Source organism: Triticum dicoccoides, chromosome 6B (assembly GCF_002162155.2).
Source record: "Triticum dicoccoides isolate Atlit2015 ecotype Zavitan chromosome 6B, WEW_v2.0, whole genome shotgun sequence".
Taxonomy (NCBI): domain Eukaryota; kingdom Viridiplantae; phylum Streptophyta; class Magnoliopsida; order Poales; family Poaceae; genus Triticum; species Triticum dicoccoides.
This window is the reverse complement of record NC_041391.1, coordinates 536,442,302-536,460,851: the sequence shown is the minus strand read 5'-3', so window position 1 is coordinate 536,460,851 and position 18,550 is coordinate 536,442,302. Positions and strand designations below refer to the sequence as shown.

At 46.8% G+C, this 18,550-nt stretch overlaps 1 protein-coding gene across 1 annotated transcript; it reads right to left on the bottom strand.

Moving 5' to 3' along the window:
* Window positions 1-8,236: 8,236 nt before the first annotated feature.
* On the bottom strand, window positions 8,237-17,431 carry LOC119322134 (probable LRR receptor-like serine/threonine-protein kinase At3g47570). Its single transcript, XM_037595631.1, has 4 exons — window positions 17,347-17,431; window positions 15,629-17,097; window positions 9,058-10,416; window positions 8,237-8,957 (listed from the first exon to the last, which is right to left on the bottom strand). The coding sequence occupies exons 2-4, from the start codon at window positions 15,693-15,695 to the stop codon at window positions 8,560-8,562; spliced, it is 1,824 nt and encodes a 607-aa protein (XP_037451528.1). The 5' UTR covers window positions 15,696-17,097; window positions 17,347-17,431; the 3' UTR covers window positions 8,237-8,559.
* Window positions 17,432-18,550: the final 1,119 nt, after the last annotated feature.

Sequence of the window (18,550 nt, the reverse complement as noted above, 5' to 3'; positions counted from 1 at the left end):
GCATTCTAAAGCTTTAGCAAGAAGACATACGGCAAGTTTTGGACCTGCTGAGAAATCTACCATGTATAGATCACCTTTCCTATACCCTTCAAAGACTAGAGATTTGTCAGATTCCATTAGTACAAGGCAACGATATTTTCCAAATATCACAATCATGTTTAAGTCACAAAGCATTGAGATAGACATTAAGTTGAATCCAAGCGATTCAACAAGAATCACTTTATCCATGTGTTGATCCCTTGAGATTGCAACTCTACCTAGACCCAATACTCTGCTTTTACCAGTGTCAGCAAATGTGATTTTACTCTTGTCGGATGGACGTAAGGTTGAGTCCATGAGAAGACTTTGATCACCAGTCATATGATTAGTGCATCCACTGTCAATAATCCATTCTGAAGCTTTTCGTGACATGCCCTACAGTGCAGTTAGGAGGATAGGCTTCACAAGGTATGTTGTGAAGCATAAGCATTTTACACACACATGGATTATCACAGTTTAGATCAAGATTTGCACACAGTATGACAGATAAGAGATTCATATGTGGAATTCATAGTAAGTCATTTTATCATGCGTCCCTTTATGTTTTAGGTCCCCAGCAATTATATCGGACGCCATTGATTGCTGGCTGGAGACCACATTCTGCAAACGAGAGTTAGTTCTTCTTCACCACCCACATTTTCAGGGGTGGCTTAGAAGCAATGAGTCTAAGTGCAGCATCTGAGAATTTCGGCTTTGAAGCCCTAGCAAATAGCCTTGCAGGAGATGAATGATACTCATGTGAATAAGCAGAGAAGTTCTTAGTTCTATGAACATATCGATTTGAAGACACACGCATATATTCATGAGTCTGAGTATGATTTCCCTGCAAAACATTGGCGTTAGGGTGACTCAAGTGAGTCCTGTGTTCGCAAGTAGCCGTTGGACCATATGATGCCTTTGGTCTGGGGTTTGTCTTCTTCACTGGTGGTGTCATGATGACATTCACTGGAAGATTCTCAAGGCAGCTTTTGGGTACCCAGATCTTCTTCATAGGAGGTCCATTCCTGCAGTTAGTACCAATATACCTGGCAAACACTTCACCATTCTGATTTTTGAACAGTTTATAGTTTGCATCAAAGGATTCATCAATAATAATAGGATTAGCACAGGTAAATTCAGATAAAGTGGATGGATCCACTGAAGGTTCCTTTGCAGCAACCCATGTAGTTTTGGGATACTGTTCAGGCTTCCAGTAGGAACCATCAGCATTCATTTTCCTCTCGAACCCAACACCCTCTTTCCTAGGGTTTCGATTCAGAATCTGCTTTTTGAGGATATCGCAGAGAGTCTGATGTCCCTTCAAACTTTTGTACATCCCTGTTTCAAGCAATGTCTTCAACCTAGCATTTTCATCAGCAATACTAGTGGTATCCTCCGCAGAGGGGTTAGTAACCACATCAGTAGTTGAAGACAATGAAACAGCAGCAGCAGTGGAACATTCAGCAACAGATGTAGCGTTATCACGCTCAATGCATTTTAAACATGGTGGTTCGAATCCATCCCGAGTAGCGCTGATGTGTTGAGCAAGGAATGAATCTCGCTCCTTCTGAAGATCTTCATAATCCACTCTTATCTTTTCAAGGTCTATCTTTCTTTGAAGACATTCAGAAGAAAGCTTCTCATGATCAGACAAGAGAGCATTATGTTGATCTTGAAGAGCGTCAAACTTAGCATGAAGTCTCTGAAGACTATCAGCCAAAGCTTTTGACTGATCCATTTCTTCACCCAACATATCATCGGTCTTACTAAGCATGTCTTGAAACTTTTCCAAGATTCTTTGTTGTTTAGTGGCAAGGGAAGCAAGTTTGACATAGGTGGGGCCAAACTCATCACCTGATTCATCATCACTAGTTTCAGAAAGATAGCATTCAGTTACCTTAGCACCCCCTGCCATGAGGCATGGTGAAGATGAAGACGGTTCAGGTGGAAAGGTCATCTCTTTAAGGGACTCCTTGTAGTCATCAAGCCAAGGATCATGACGATTAAGATGACTATCATAGACCTCAGCAAGTCGGTCCCAGATTAGCTTCGCGTGATTGAGGTGCATGACGTTCCTGAACTGATTTCGGGACAGGCAGGAGCAGATGTCATCCTTCGCAGTGAGGTTCAGTAGAGTGTACTTACGAATGTCATCAGCCTCCGCCATCTTGCATAGATCGGTGAGACCAATCTCGGTGACGGTCCATAGTTCACTGTCCATAGCCATGAGTCGCTTCTTCATCATGGCTTTCCATCGGGGATACTCATGACCGTCAAAGGTGGGGCAAGATACATTCCTAAATCCTGCAGTCGACATAGCTGAAACTCCAGGTGGTTAAACCGAATCACACAGAACAAGGGAGTACCTTGCTCTGATACCAATTGAAAGTGCTAGTTATCGACTAGAGGGGGGGGGGTGAATAGGCGATTTTTAGGAAAGTCTTCAAAACATGGAAGTTTCGAAGACAAACGATAGAAACAGCCTAATTGATATGCAGCGGAAGATAAACTACAACAAGCAAGCCATAATCAAGTATGCAATAGCATTAATGTTTGAAGATTAATAGCAGCTGGGTAGTAGGATCAGAATGGAAGATAGTATGAAGCCAATCAACAATAGTAGTCAAGCAATGAAGTCAATCGGATAAAACAATAAGCACTGACTTCACGAAGACAAACTCAAAGTAAAGGAGGGAAGAGATAGAACCAGTTGCTTGCTGAGGACACAGGATTTGTTGGACCAGTTCCAGTTGCTGTGACAACTGTACGTCTGGTTAGGGAGGCTGAGATTTAACTCAGAAGACCGTGTCTTCACCTTATTCCCCTTGAGCTAAGGTCACTTAGTCCTCGCCCAATCACTCTGGTAAGTCTTCAAGGGAGACTTCCAAACCTTCACAGACTTCGTTCACTCGGCAATCCACAATGACTCTTGGATGCTCAGAACGCGACGCCTAACCGGCTGGAGGATACACAGTCCTCAAGTGTAATAAGTCTTCAGGTCACACAGACAGAAAGACTTCAGTGATGCCTAATACTCTTTGGCTCTGGGTGTTTGGGCTTTGTCCTCGCAAGGATTTCTCTCTCTCAAATGCTTCGAGGTGGGTTGCTCTCAAACGACAAAAGTCGTATACAAACTCTGAGCAGCCACCAATTTATGGTGTAGGGGGTGGGCTATTTATAGCCACCAGGCAACCCGACGTGATTTGTCCAAAATGACCCTGGGTCACTAAGGAACTGACACGTGTTCCAACGGTCAGACTTCAAACATACACGGCAACTTTACTTGGGCTACAAGCAAAGCTGACTCATCGAACTCTGGATAAGATTTGCTCTCATTGTCTTCGCTCGAAGACATAGGATTTGGGTTAAGCATCACTTCAGTCACTCTGACTTAGTTCACTTGGACCCCACTTAACAGTACGGTGGTTCCTATGACTCAACAGAGAAGAAAGGAAACGACGAAACCACACAGTCTTCGTGCTCCATTGTCTTCACGTAATGTCTTCTAATGTCATAGTCTTCAATATGAATATCTTCTCATACCACCATTGTCTTCAATGTCTTCATACATTTTTAGGGGTCATCTCCGGTAGGTAAACCGAATCAATGAGGGACACTACCTGCGTTATCCTGCAATTCTCACAAACGCATTAGTCCCTCAACCAACTTTCTCGTCAATACTCCAAAACCAACTAGGGGTGGCACTAGATGCACTTACACTCCTATATGAAGCCTTTTGTCATTATCAAATAAAATAATGACCGAAAGACATCTTGAAACATTATTTCAATCACCACAGACCATTTTAATCTGTATGCTATTTTTTGCAATTTTAGGGTTCATTTGATATTTTCAGAACATTATGTGCATTGCTATGTATTTTTTGGGTGTAATTCGAATACAAACTACAGCCCCATGCGGAAAGGCAGGAAAATGGGGTGAAAAATCTTGTTGATGTTTGTGAGCATATCCTCAGGCCTCCACGAGTATATCCCTTCTGCAGGAAGCCTTGAAACTTTTTCTTCAGCCAGCACTTAACATTTTAAGCTATATGCCATTTTTGGGTACTTTTTGGGTTCATATGATATTTTCAGAACATTACGTCTATTTCTATGCATATTTCAAATACGAACTACAACCACATGCAGAAGGGCCGGAAAAGGGGGCGAAAAATATTGCTGATATTTTTGAGCATATGCTCATGCCTCAACAAGTATAAGGAATGGAATTACGCACATTCGAGAGACAGCGATTAACCGCGAAAACGTTTTTTTCTCGATAAAGGGCGATTTTATTATCTCAAATGTAGCATCAAGCGAATACAAAGCATTTTGAGTAACATCCGGCCTCTGCATAACTAGGATACATACGGCCCAATATGAAGGTCTGACAAAAATTGATGGAAAAAAACCGACAAATCAGCAACAGTAGAGCCATATAGGCCGACACTATGCCTATGTTGATGGAGGTGGTAGATCGATCCGAAAGTTATGTTGCCACCCATATTGGGAAAAAACCTCCATAGCAACCTGCTCCAATCGCATACACACCGCCTTGAACAACGGTTGGTCCTCCGATTGTTGTAACATAGACCACATAAGTAGCAATTGCGTACACCGGAAAATAACCTGTAGAGGAGAAGCATTTCTTCCATTAAAAACAAAATAATTTCTACATAGCCAAAGCGACCAAATTAAGGCATACGCTCCCACCCTTATTAGCGTTTTGAACCTATTTGAAATACCGTCCAACCAATGACCAAAAATATTGGCAACAGTTGTGGGCGGATACAAATTTGATGCTATTTGGATGACTGGCCACATAGAACGTGCAAACTTGCATTTGAAAAGGAGGTGTTTGATTGTTTCGTCATGAGTAAAAAAACAACACTTCTTACTCCCTTGCCAGTCGCGTCGTGTGAGATTGTCTTTGGTTAACACAACCCCCCTACCAAGATACCACATGAAAATTCTCACTTTTAGTGGAATCTTGAACTTCCAAATTTTCTTGTTATTACTCACTGGTACCTTTGAATGTGTGAGCGCACGATACATAGAGTCTACAGTGAAAGACCCTGATGTAGTAAGGTTCCAGCGAAACACATCCCGTCCTTGTGTCAGGTTAATCGAATCCAGTCGGGATAAAAGATTATGCCATGACACAAGTCGGGGGCCAATCAAATCCCGCCTGAATGAAATATTCGGTGGGAATGAACTGAGCACTTGCGCAATAGTATTATTCTTATGGTGAACAATGTTGTATAAGCCTGGATATTGTTCTCGGAGACTGGCATTGCCTAGCCAGATGTCTTCCCCAAAACGAATCTCCGACCCATCCTTTATCGCGAAAGACCCAAAGCGAAAGAGGTGTTTCTTTGCCGCCATTAGGCCAGCCCAAAAGTGTGAATCGTCAGGTTTCCAAAATGCCTGGGACACCGCCTTTTGACCTAGATACTTGTTGTGCAGCATGGTTTGCCAAACACCATCCTCAGTAAGAAGTTTGAACAACCATTTACTGAGTAGGGCCTTGTTTTTGACCTGCAAGTCATGAATTCCGAGCCCTCCTTGGTCTTTAGGCCTACAAACCACGCTCCATTTGGCCAGCCTTTATTTTTTCTTTTCACCATCTCCTTGCCAAAAGAATCTGGATCTAAAATAATCCAGTCTTTTTAGGACCCCTTTTGGGAATTGAAAGAAAGAAAGCATATAGAGAACCATATTTGTGAGGACAGAGTTAATCAAAACCAACCGTCCTCCAACTGAGAGTAGTTTACCTTTCCAACTAGTCAACCGTTTCTCTAGACGCTCCTCTACATGCTTCCACTCCGCAATGGTGAGGCATCGATAATGAATCGGTATTCCCAGATATTTAATCGGGAATTGGCCATGTGCGCAACCAAATAGGTTAGGATAATCGGCCACCGCCTCAAAGGCTTCTTCAAAGCAGAACAATTCGCTTTTATGGAAGTTTATTTTGAGACCCGACATTTGCTCAAACGCTGAAAGCAAGAGTTTAGGTTTCGAGCCTTGTCGAGATCATGTTCCATAAAAAGAATTGTGTCATCGGCGTATTGTAAAATAGAGAGGCCACCATCCACAAGGTGTGGCACTACTCCTGCAATCTGGCCCTCCTGCTTGGCGCGCTCAATCAGAATCGCCAACATGTCAGCGACAATGTTAAATAACATTGGGGACATGGAGTCACCCTGTCGTAGTCTTTTTTTGTCTGAAAGTAATGGCCTACATCATCATTGACTTTGATGACCACACTACCGCCAGTTACAAAATTGTGGATCCACTGCCGCCATTTATCGGAGAAACGACCTTTCATCCTTAGGGCCTGTTGAAGGAAAGACCACTTGACCTTGTCATATGCCTTTTCAAAGTCAATTTTGAATATACTCCACTCATGTTTTTTCGGTGCATCTCGTGGACGGTCTCATGCAAGATTACTACACCACCTAGTATATTTCGTCCTTGCATAAAGGTCGTTTGAGATGGACGGACAACACGGTCAGCTATCAAGTTTAACCTATTCGTAGCCACTTTGGTGAAAATCTTGAAGCTAACATTAAGGAGACATATGGGTCTGAACTGCTGAATCCGTTCAGCCTCCTTAATCTTCGGCAACAAAACAATCTCACCAAAATTTATTCTGAATAGATCAAGTCGATCGACATGAAGACAATTGAACAACTCCAAAAGGTCAGCCTTGATGATATCCCAGAAATTCTGATAGAATTCTGCGGGGAAACCATCAAGGCCTGGTGCTTTGTTGTGTTCCATTTGGAACACCGCCGCTCTCACCTCCTCTTCTGAGAAAGGTGCTGTGAGGATATCATTCTCTTCTGCCGTGACTTGTGGAATATCACCTGTTCGGGTCTCGTCAAGGGTGACATTCCCTTCACCCAACGCTCCGAACAAAGATTTGTAGTAGCTGGTGATATAGTTTTTGAGCTCCCTTTGACCTTCGATCTGCCCCTCATCCTGTTGGAGACTATGAATACATTTCTTCCTATGTCAACCATTGGTGAGCAATTGGAAGTATCTTGTATTACTATCTCCCATTAGAATGAAGTCAGCTTTGGACCTCTGGTAGTATTTGATCTCCTCTTCTCGCAGAAGACGGGCAACCTTCTCATTAGATTGATTTTTCAATTCAATCTCATGTTGAGATAAGGTGCGGGTCTCTGCAATTTTGTCGAGGTCATCAATGATGGTACAAAGGCGCTGCTTTTCTTTTGTATATAACCCATTGATGTGTTTCGCCCATCCAGAGAGGTGTTGCCTCATGGCCCTTATTTTATAATTCCATCTCTGAATCGGTGTACGATCAATGGCTGGCCTCTCCCAAACTTTCTTGATTATTTCTACAAAACCTTCCCGGTGCAGCCATGCCAATTCAAATTTGAAAGGGTGGCGGGAAGAATGGATCGTAGAATTAGAATCAAGAATGATTGGTGCATGATCTGATAATGCCTCGATTCTCTGTAGGGCTCATACGGTTACCATATGAAATTTTAGCTCCCATTCGGTATCCATGAGTACCCTATCGAGCTTCTCGTACGTTGGCACAGAACGGTTATTAGCCCAAATGAACTGCCGCCCCGACATACAAGCTTCCCGAAGGTCCAAACTATCAATGACAACATTGAATAGGAAAGGCCAGTGAGTGTCGAAGAGGTCATTATTTTTTTCTTCTTGGTACCTAAGGATATTGAAATCCCCTCCAATAAGCATTGGGTACGGGTTATCCTTAGCCAGATTCACCAGTTCACGAAGGAAAGCGGATTGATGCTCATCTTGGGCAGCCCCATAGGCTCCATGTAAAATTATCAGCCCTGTTTCATAGGTAAAATTTGATATGAAATTCACCGGTCGAAAAGGCCAACAAGTCCATTGCCGTGGTCTGTATCCCAAGAAGGATTCCTCCGGACCTTCCACGAGCTGGTAGACTATGCCATTTGTAGTGGAAACCACCAGATAGGTGATCGAGGACGTGCGGGCGAAAATGTAACTAATTTGTCTTTTCATTCCTAGAAATGGAGATATGTTTTGAAAAACCTGAAACTTGGCAATGTCATGATATGCTCTCAGTAGGCCGTAGTAAAAAATTCAGCCAGTTTAAGGAAGTTTGTCATCCCACGTGCTTAAAACAAAAACATCTCAGAGGAAGACTCGTGGTTACAAGAAGAGGCGGGTCAAGTTTAAGGGCGATGTGACGGTCCCTTCGTCGGGCGGCCTTGAAACTTTTTCTTCAGTCAACACTTAACGTTTTAAGCTATATGCAACAACCACTAGGATATTTGTACCTTCAGTGTAAACTAAAATACAGTTATATCTTACATATTACAAATTCTATATGTTTTCATCTTTAGTAAGTGTATGATTTTGACCACAATATGTAATAGTAGTAGTATTTTTTTTCTTCAAAAAGGAGGTTAAACCCCCCGCCCTCCATCATAGCAATGCACACAGCTATAGAGGTAGTAGTACGTAACTGATTACAATGTTACATGTACTACCACGTTTGAAGTCACTGTTACTCTAGTGAAGGACGCTCTTCTGTTTTCCGTCCCACATATGATGTTTTAATTGCATGAATTTTGCTGGCCACCTCTTTCATGTTCATTCGTTCGCTTGGTACTGGGTGCGTACAGGAAAGTGCTAGTTGCAGCATAGATACCAAGCATTCACGAACATAATTTTCTGAAGCCTTGTTTGCTTGAGTAATGTCAACCCCTGAGTCTTCGCTGAGATTGACGTCAATGACATGAACTATTTCATGTGGAAAGTTGCTATCCACAAAGTCGACAATGCTAACTCCATCCTTGAACATAGGATCTGTGGGTCTTTTTCCAGTCATCATTTCCAGCAGTATTATCCCAAAACCATAAACATCTCCAGTGGTTGATGCACGGCGGCCACCTCCGGCGTACTCTACAGTGAGAGATACATATAGATGATACAGTATGTAAGTATTGAGTAGTGGGTGGTCTTAGATAAACTGAAGGTAAGAAAGAACCATGTTTAGACATACCTGGAGCAATATATCCTATAGTACCCTTCACACCGACTGATGATGAACTCATTGAACTGGTTGATGTTGACCATGAATCTTGGTAGAAACTTGCAATTCCAAAGTCTCCCAAAAGAGCAGTCATATCACCATCAAGAAGAATATTGCTTGGCTTCAAATCACAATGGATGGTGGGTCTTCCGCAGTCATGGTGTAGATAATCCAGTGCGTCAGCCATGTTGACAGCTATGTCTAATCTTTGAGCTAAGCTTAAATGTTTATGAGCCTTCCCGTCCTCTCTGGGATGCAGCCATGTGTCTAGGTTCCCATTAGGCATGAACTCATAAACTAAAGCTTTGAAAACATTGCCTGTACTGTCTACTGTCGAGCAAGCGGTAAGGATGGGAAGAAGATTTCTATGCTGAATGCTTCGCAGTGCCTCACATTCTTTCAGAAAGCTTTTCTCTGCTCCGTGCATCTCAAGATCAAAAACCTTGACAGCCACATCCACCTTAGATTCCTTCAACTTTCCTCTATACACAGAACCATAACCTCCTCTTCCAACCAGGTTAGACTCCGAGAAGTTTGCTGTGGCTTGTGCTAGATCTGCATAAGAAACCTTCATAAAGTTCTCCCCTAGTGAAGTTGATGTATCATCTGTCCTCCTTCGCATCTTCTTCTCAAGGAGTAAAAGGTAGACCAACAATATGACTGACATGAACCCGAATATTGGGATCAGCACTTTAATCAAACGGTTTCGTCTCTCTGATTGCTTGGAAATGGTTTTGCATGAAGCCATGTGGAAAAACACGGCGCCTCCACAGAGCCCCCAATTATCCTCAAGTGAAATGGCTGTAGCATTGTCAAACACTCCATATATGGGTATTTCTCCTTGAAGATGATTATGCGAAAGGTCAAGACTGTTGAGGAACTTCAGTGTGTTTAGAACTGTCGGTATGTTGCCTGACAAGTTGTTGTGTGAAAGATTTAGCATGCTCAGAGACGACAGGTTGCCAAAAGTTGCTGGGATGTTTCCGATAAGAGAGTTTTGGTCCATTTGTAGACTCACTAAGTCGTAACATTGGCCCAAAGAATCAGGAATTTGTCCGGTAAGCATATTTGAAGAAAGATCTAATGTGGTGAGGTGTTTAAGGGTACCAATCTCAGGAATGGCACCTTGAAGATTATTGTGGCCGACGTTCAATATTGTTAGTTCTTGGAGGTTCCAAAAGTTTGGTGGTATATGCCCTTGGAGATTGTTATAGCCAAGGTCTAGCTTCGAGAGTGGAAGGTTTCCTAAGCTAGCTGGTATCAGGCCATCGAATTCATTGTCATTTATGTAGAAATATGTCAAGTTAACAAGATTGCCAATAGAGGATGGTGTAAGACAATAGGCTTTGGGGGGAACTGGCACAACCCTCTAGGGGTGGCCTATCACATATATATATAATGAGGTGGTATACAACGTTACAATATACACATGTAAATAGAGTCTAACACCCTCCCTCAATCTTAGCCACTTTCTAATGAATCTAGAAGGGTAAGATTGCGCCTGCAAGTCTCAAACTGTGGCAAAGGCAATGGCTTGGTGAAGATGTCAGCAAGTTGATCCTTGGAAGAAATAAACTTGATCTGTAGTTGCTTCTGAGAGACACGTTCACGCACAAAGTGATAGTCAACTTCAATGTGTTTCGTTCGGGCATGGAATACCGGATTTGCAGAAAGGTATGTAGCACCGATGTTATCACACCAAAGAACAGGAGGCTGTGATTGGGGTATACTTAACTCCTGAAGCAAGGACTGTACCCAGATGATCTCTGATGTGGCATTGGCCACAGCCTTATACTCAGCCTCAGTACTGCTACGCGAGATAGTAGCCTGTTTCCGAGCACTCCAGGCAATCAGGTTAGAGCCAAAGAAGACAGCATAACCCCCCGTGGATCGCCTGTCATCCGGATTGCCAGCCCAGTCTGCATCAGAATATGCTGAAAGACAACCAGAGTCAGACGGCCGAATATGCAAACCATGAGCCACCGTGAAACGAATATAGCGCAAAATCCGCTTAACAGCAGACCAATGAGTGTCACGGGGTGACTGCAGATACTGGCAGACTCGGTTAACAGCATAGGAAATGTCTGGTCGCGTGATCGTCAAGTACTGGAGCCCACCAACAATACTCCTGTACTCTGTCGCATCAGAAGAAGAAAGAAGCACACCATCAACAGCATTGAGCTTATCAGTGGTAGACATGGGTGTAGTCGTTGGTTTGCACTTAAGCATCCCAGCTCGCTGCAACAAATCCAGAGAGTACTTCTTCTGCGTCATAACAAGGCCAGCATCACGAGAAGTAACCTCCACACCAAGAAAGTAATGAAGCTTCCCAAGGTCCTTGACCGCAAAATCAGCACCAAGTGAGCGAACAAGCGCAGTAGCAGCCGACTGAGAGGAGCTGACCAAAATGATATCATCTACATAGACCAACAAGTACATAGTAACCTCAGGCCTTTGAAGAAGAAACAATGAGGAGTCAGCAGTTGATGATGCAAAACCATGAGCACGAAGAGCCATTGCAAGACGAGCATGCCAAGCACGAGGAGCCTGCTTCAGACCATAAATTGCCTTGGACAGACGACAGAGATGATCGGGGCGATCCGGATCAGAGAAACCCGGAGGCTGGCGCATGTAAACCTCCTCCGCCAAGACACCATGAAGAAAAGCATTTTGAACATCAAGCTGACGAAGAAACCAACCTCGAGTAACAGCCAGAGAGAGAAGAAGTCTGATGGTAGTAGGCTTGACCACTAGACTGAAGGTGTCTTCATAGTCAAGTCCAAAACGCTGGCGAAAACCACGAGCAACCAGACGAGCCTTATAGCGCTCAATGGACCCATCAGAATGCCTCTTCACTTTGAAAACCCATTTGGAATCAATGACATTTACCCGTGATTGTGGAGGAACAAGAGTCCATGTCTGATTGCGAAGAAGCGCTTGATACTCCTGCTCCATGGCCTCTCTCCAATGAGGAATGCGCATAGCAGCTTGATACGTGCGTGGCTCAGAGGATGGATCTGCGAGAGCAGCAGACATGCACGCCGCTAACCAAGCAACTGTGCCATCGTGACGTTGCTTAGGCTGAAAAATGCCACTCCGACTGCGCGTATGTGGACGTAGAGCAGCAGCAGGAGCCGGCGGAGGCGAAGGTGACGGAGACGTGACGGTCGCCGGAGATGCAGGAATCACCTCTGGCGAGCTCGGGACAGACGACTCCGGGCTGCATGGCGAAGACTGGCCCGACGACAGGGGCTCAGAGGCCATGGGCGAACCGAGAGTGGGCGAGGCCAGCTCCGGTGACACCGGCCCAGACGGCCTTGGCGAGGCGGGGGCGGGCGAGGCCAGGCCTGGTGATGACTGCCCCGACGCCCTGGGCGAGACGGGGACCGAGGAGGCCGGCCCAGTCGGCGGGGTTGCAGGGCGCGACGATGGCGAAGGCAGCCCAGAAGCCAGAGGCGACCGGGCCAGGACATCGATCGGCCGTGCATGAGCACGGAAACCAAGGCCATGCAGGGGCGCCATGTGCTTCTCATGCACAACAGAAGGTGCCGAGGATGAAGGCGATGTCGACGAAGAGGAAGATGGCACTTCCAGAATCTCCAAACGAGCCCCACGACCAGTGCCTGCACCATGGTTAGGCAACAATAGAGGAGAATATGCAACATCATCAAATTGGTCAGAAGCAACAGAGGATGAATGCATGACAGGTGGCTCGGTAGTAGACACAGGGAGTTTGGCAAAGGGAAAAACATGCTCATCAAACACAACATCCCGAGAGATGTAGACACGATTAGTGGGCACATGAAGACATTTGTATCCTTTATGAAGAGAGCTATAACCAAGAAAAACACACTTCTTGGAACGAAACTCGAGCTTACACTTGTTATATGGACGGAGATGGGGCCAGCAAGCACACCCAAACACCTTGAGAAAGGTGTAGTCCGGTTGTTCATTAAGGAGAACTTCAATGGGAGTCTTCATATTCAAAACACGAGTGGGAGTACGATTGATGAGAAAACATGCAGTGGTGAAAGCATCACTCCAAAAACGAAACGGAACAGATGCATGGGCCAAAAGAGTCAGACCAGCTTCAACAATGTGACGATGCTTACGTTCTACTGAACCATTCTGCTGATGTGTATGTGGACATGCTAAACGGTGAGTGATCCCAAGCGACTGAAAGAAGGAGTTGAGGTTGCGATACTCGCCACCCCAGTCCGACTGAACATGAACAATTTTGTGCTTGAGAAGGCGTTCAACATGTTTTTGGAACTGAACAAAAATGTCAAACACATCAGATTTACGTTTGATAAGATAAAGCCAGGTAAAGCGGCTGTAAGCATCAACAAAACTGATATAGTAATTATGACCACTAACAGAAGTCTGAGCAGGACCCCATACATCTGAAAACATAAGTTCTAAAGGATGTTTCACCTCACGACTGGACTCCGAAAAAGGAAGTTGATGACTCTTCCCCTGCTGACAAGCATCACACACTGCTACATCTTTATTACTAGACACACTAGGAAGCTCATGACGACGCAAAACATGCCGGACAATAGGTGTGGCCGGGTGACCAAGACGAGCATGCCACTGTGACGGAGATACCCGAACTCCACTAAAGACGCGAGCGACGCCAGGATGCTCCAGACGATAGAGACCTTGGCAGAGCCGCCCACTAAGAAGAATGTCCCTCGTGCCCCGATCCTTAATAAAAAGATCAAAAGGATGAAATTCACAAAGCACATTATTATCACGAGTGAGTTTAGGAACTGAAAGAAGATTACGTGTCACAGATGGAACTCGAAGAACATTGCGAAGTTGAAGACTCCTATTGGCATGTCTAGTGAGAAGTGATGCTTGACCAATATGAGAGATGTGCATACCTGCTCCATTGGCGGTGTGGATCTTGTCGGAGCCATGGTAGGGTTCACGGGTGTGAAGCTTCCCCATCTCACTGGTCAGGTGCTCTGTCGCCCCAGAGTCCATGTACCAGTGGGGATCAATGGAGTAGGACTGAGTGTGTCCCTGTGGCTTCTGCGGCGGCGGACGATCAGCCATGGCGACCTGACGAGCAAAGTTGCGTGTATCCTTCCCGTCATTGCCGAGACCAAGAAAACCCCGCTGGAAGCGCTTGTGACACTTCGAGGCCCAGTGCCCATCGCGACCACAAAGCTGGCACACACGTGGACCGCCAGCCCCTGGTAGCGTCGCAGTAGGAGGAGGGGCCGAGGCGGGTGGTGGTGACTGCCCCGAAGGAGCCCTGGATGAAACAGAGGAGCGACCACCCTTGGTGGCGGCGTTTGCTGAGAGGGCGCCGTTGCCCCTGGATCGGCGCGTCTCGACTCGTTGCTCAGTAAGCAGGAGGCGTGAAAAGACCTCGTGTGCTGGCATGGGCGTGGAGTTGCCCCTCTCATTGATGATCTCGACTAGGGCGTCATACTCCTCATCAAGACCATTGACAATAAACGAGTTGAACTCGGAGTCGGTGAGGGGCTGTCCAATGGAGGCCAGCGTGTCGGCGAGACTCTTGACTTTGTTGTAGAACTCAGTGGCGGTGGAGTCAAGCTTCTGACACTCCCCAAGTTGGCGACGGAGCCCAGATACACGAGCCTGCGACTGTGCCGCAAACGAGCGCTCAAGAATAGTCCATGCCTCGTGGGACGTCTTGGCGAAGACAACAAGCCCAGCAACGGCCGGAGAGAGCGACCCCTGGATGGAGGAGAGGTTCGCCTGATCCTGCCCTGTCCAGACACGGTGAGCCGGATTATAGACCGGACCGTGCACGCTGTCAACCAGCGCAGGAGGGCAAAGGAGAGAGCCGTCGACATAGCCAAGCAGATAGTGACTCCCAAGAAGCGGAAGAACCTGCGCGCGCCAGAAGATGTAATTGTCCGACGACAACTTGATGGTGATGAGATGGCCGAAGTGAAACGGCGGCGGCGGCTGCGATCCCATCGAGGAGACTGGTTGAGGTGAGACCACGGTGGAGACAGTCAGAGGGGCAGCCGGCGCGGTGACAGAGGGCGTGATGGCCGCGGTTGACGCCGCGAAGCCTGCCAGCGCGACGTCCTCCGCCACCAGCGGCGCAGTGGCCGAGGGCGCGACAGCCGCGGTTGACGGGGCGGCGGCGGTGTGGGCCACAAGCGCCTGCCCGGGCGAAGTAGCAGCCGGCGGGAGCGCGAAGAGGGAGTCGACACTCCGTGTCCCGATCGGCGCCTGAAGGGAGGCGGCATCCAGCGGCCTCGAGAGAAGTGCCGTGAGGGAGGCCGGCAGAAAACCGGTGGCGGTGGAGCCGGACGCAGCGGCAGACGTCATAGCAGTCGGGCGACGGCGACGGCGGGCGCGGCGGCGGCGGCGGCGGCGGCGGCGGTTTTAGGGTTTTTAGGCGGAAGCGGACATAACCTAGCGTGATACCATGTAAGACAATAGGCTTTGGGGGGAACTGGCACAACCCTCTAGGGGTGGCCTATCACATATATATATAATGAGGTGGTATACAACGTTACAATATACACATGTAAATACAGTCTAACAGATGGGATTGGGCCGTGAAGTGGTTTGACTTGAGATTTAGTAATTGAAGGGAAGTTAGGTTTCCAACCCATCCTTCGACTCTACCACTTAAATAGTTTTCGCCTAGTGCAAGTTGAGTTAAGGCATTAAGTTTTCTGATGCTCTGGGGTACTTGTCCAGACAAGTTGTTTCCAGTCAGCCGAAGACTCTCAAGGCTGGGGGATAGATTACCAACGGACTGGGGAATAGGTCCCTGGAGCTGATTGTAAGAGAGTGATAGTTTCTTTAGGGATCGACAATTTGTCAATGCATTTAAGAATTCCCAGTCTCTGTTGTCCCTTGTTTCAAGCTGGTTATACTCAAGGTTTAGAATAGTCAGACTTGAAAGATTTCGAAAAGAAGTAGGAATTATCCCAGTGAAACTGTTATTTGATAAATCTATCAGTTCTAAACCTTGAGCGCTGCCTAGGGAAGCTGGGATGTTACCTTCAAACATGTTACCAGCCAAGGTAAGTTCAATGAGATTAGGCAGACGGTCGCCAATATTAGTTGGCAATGCATTGCGTAGCATATTGGACCCCAAGCCTAAATATTTGAGTGAACCTAAAGAGTTCAAGATGGCATGCGTGGGAATTCACCTGTAAGCTTATTGTTGCCTAGGAGCAGCTGTTCCAATTGCAGCAATTGCCCAAGCTCATCAGGAATGCTCCCCTCGAGTTGGTTTGATCCAAGATAGAGATATTCTAGATTTTTAAGAAAGCCTAATCTCGGAGGAATTTGACCCACTAGTGAGTTTCCAGAGAGATCCAAGTAGAACAGTTTCGAAAGTAAGTCTAGTTTGGGAGGAATTTGACCCACTAGCAAGTTTACAGAGAGATCTACGACGGTCAGATTGGAAAGGAAGCCCAGTTTCGTAGGAATTACGCCCGCTAGGGAATTTCTGGATAGGTTTAAGTAGGACATATTTGAAAGCAGGTCTAATTTTGGTGGAATTACGCCAACTAGCGAGTTTGCGGATAGATCTAAGTTGGCCAAGTTGGAACAATTGGTAATTGAATCAGGAATCATCCCATTTAAACGGTTGTGGTACAGATAAAGTGTCTGCAATCGTTGGAGATTGCCAAGGATAGGCAAGGGGCCAACGAAGTTATTGTATGAAAGGTCAAGCGTTTCAAGGAAATTTAAGTTTCCAAGAGAGGAGGTGATTTGGCCTCCTAAGTTCCAGCCGCTGAGTTTAAGCTGCTTGACACGGAACGGTGGTGTCGTGGTGCAGTTGACACCATTCCAGTGGCAGAAGTGGGTTGTGGTGTCCCAGTTACTCAAGGCTCCTTGAGGATCGTCGGTGATGCTCTTGTTGAACTCAATTAGCGAGTGCAGATCGACGCTATTCTCGTGGATCCTTGAGCAATGAACGTTGCGAACTCCATTGCAGAGCAGCAGCAACGCCAGCAGTAAAAGCATGGCGAGCTTCGCCAGTTGCTTGGCACTCGTCACCTGCAAAACGTAAACATAAACTTGGTGGCAAATTATAAACCGCATGTTTACTAGCCGATTTAGGTTGCGCCCATGCTGTAACCAGCTATGAACAATCAATACGTGTGGACGCGACATTGAGTACCAGCGGTCAGTTATTTGAAGCGTAACGGAGTAACTTTAGCAAATGGTTGCATTTCACCCACAAGTCTGACAGCAAGATATACTCCTACAAGCCAAAAGAAATAATCAAGGAGAGAGAAAACGCACCTCTGCTCGGCCGGGGAGCACAACAGTACAGTACAGGAGCCGTTTGTGCGTGGATTTGCCGGATGGTGGTGTATGAGCTGTGAAGTGTGAGTTAGATGCTCAGCTGGCCGAGGCCCCAGGGGTTTAAAAACACATTTACGGCGTCCTCGCATCCACACACATCCATCTCATCTGAATTTCTCACGAATTATCTTAAGCTTGACCGCGGCTACAGCGAAGACCTGGAATCCTTCAAACTTTCCAGTAAACGCTTCTTTTCACCTCTTGTCGCCCACCGGTGTGGTCGCTGTTTGAGCTGGACAAGGTTGTTGCGGCATGTCTAGCCTCGAATCGCACGGGTCTACCGATTGTCCAGCTATATACTTTTCGACCGGAAACAGACAGAGATTTTCTGCACTGATGTGCGACCTCTCTCCAGCGGTTACGATGCTGATAAACATCAGCATGTGGAACGGTTTACTGGTCTGAGGTTCTCGTTTTTCAGTTACATTGTTTTTTCGTCAAAAGAAAATTATGGTTGGTTCTTTACGATGGCGAAGCGTATTGTGTGGATATGGTTCGATTCTCGATTATTTGGATCGACTAGCGGGTCAAGTAAACTTGTATCTGTTCGATATGGACGAAAGAGCCACGATACAGAAGCCGTAGCTTCCACGGAGGTCACTTTGAGGGTAGACAAGAGGATGCATATGATACTAGTGTATGATACTACCTCCCTAGGATTCCGCTCCTAGCGCTCTCCCCTAGCGCTCCGCTCTGCGCCGGCAGCCACTCCGGCGCCGGCGGCCACCCAAAAGCGCCGCCTTCCACTCCGCGGGGCCATGGCCTCTAGGGTCTCCCTCTCTGGTTCGTTTTCGTCGGAGTCCGACGCTCCCCTGTCTCCTTCCCCCCACGTGGTGCCTCTTTCCTCTCCTCCCCCCCGCGCCGCCGCGGCCTCAGCTTTGCTCCACCATCGCCGTCCCCCAGATCTTGGGCACCCCTTTCGTGCCGGCGGGGCCCTCCCGCGCTCCGACGATGCGCCCGACGCATGGTGGATGGCAGACCAAGCTGCCTCGGCGCCCGCGTGTGCCGCTGACCCGCGCCCAGCGCCCGCCACGCCGGCGGCAGGAGGGGCGGAGGCGTGTCCTGACGGCGGCTCGCCCTCCTCCCTCCTCCAAGCTCCCGGTGGAGTTGTATGGCTACTGCTACAACTGCGGCAGTCATG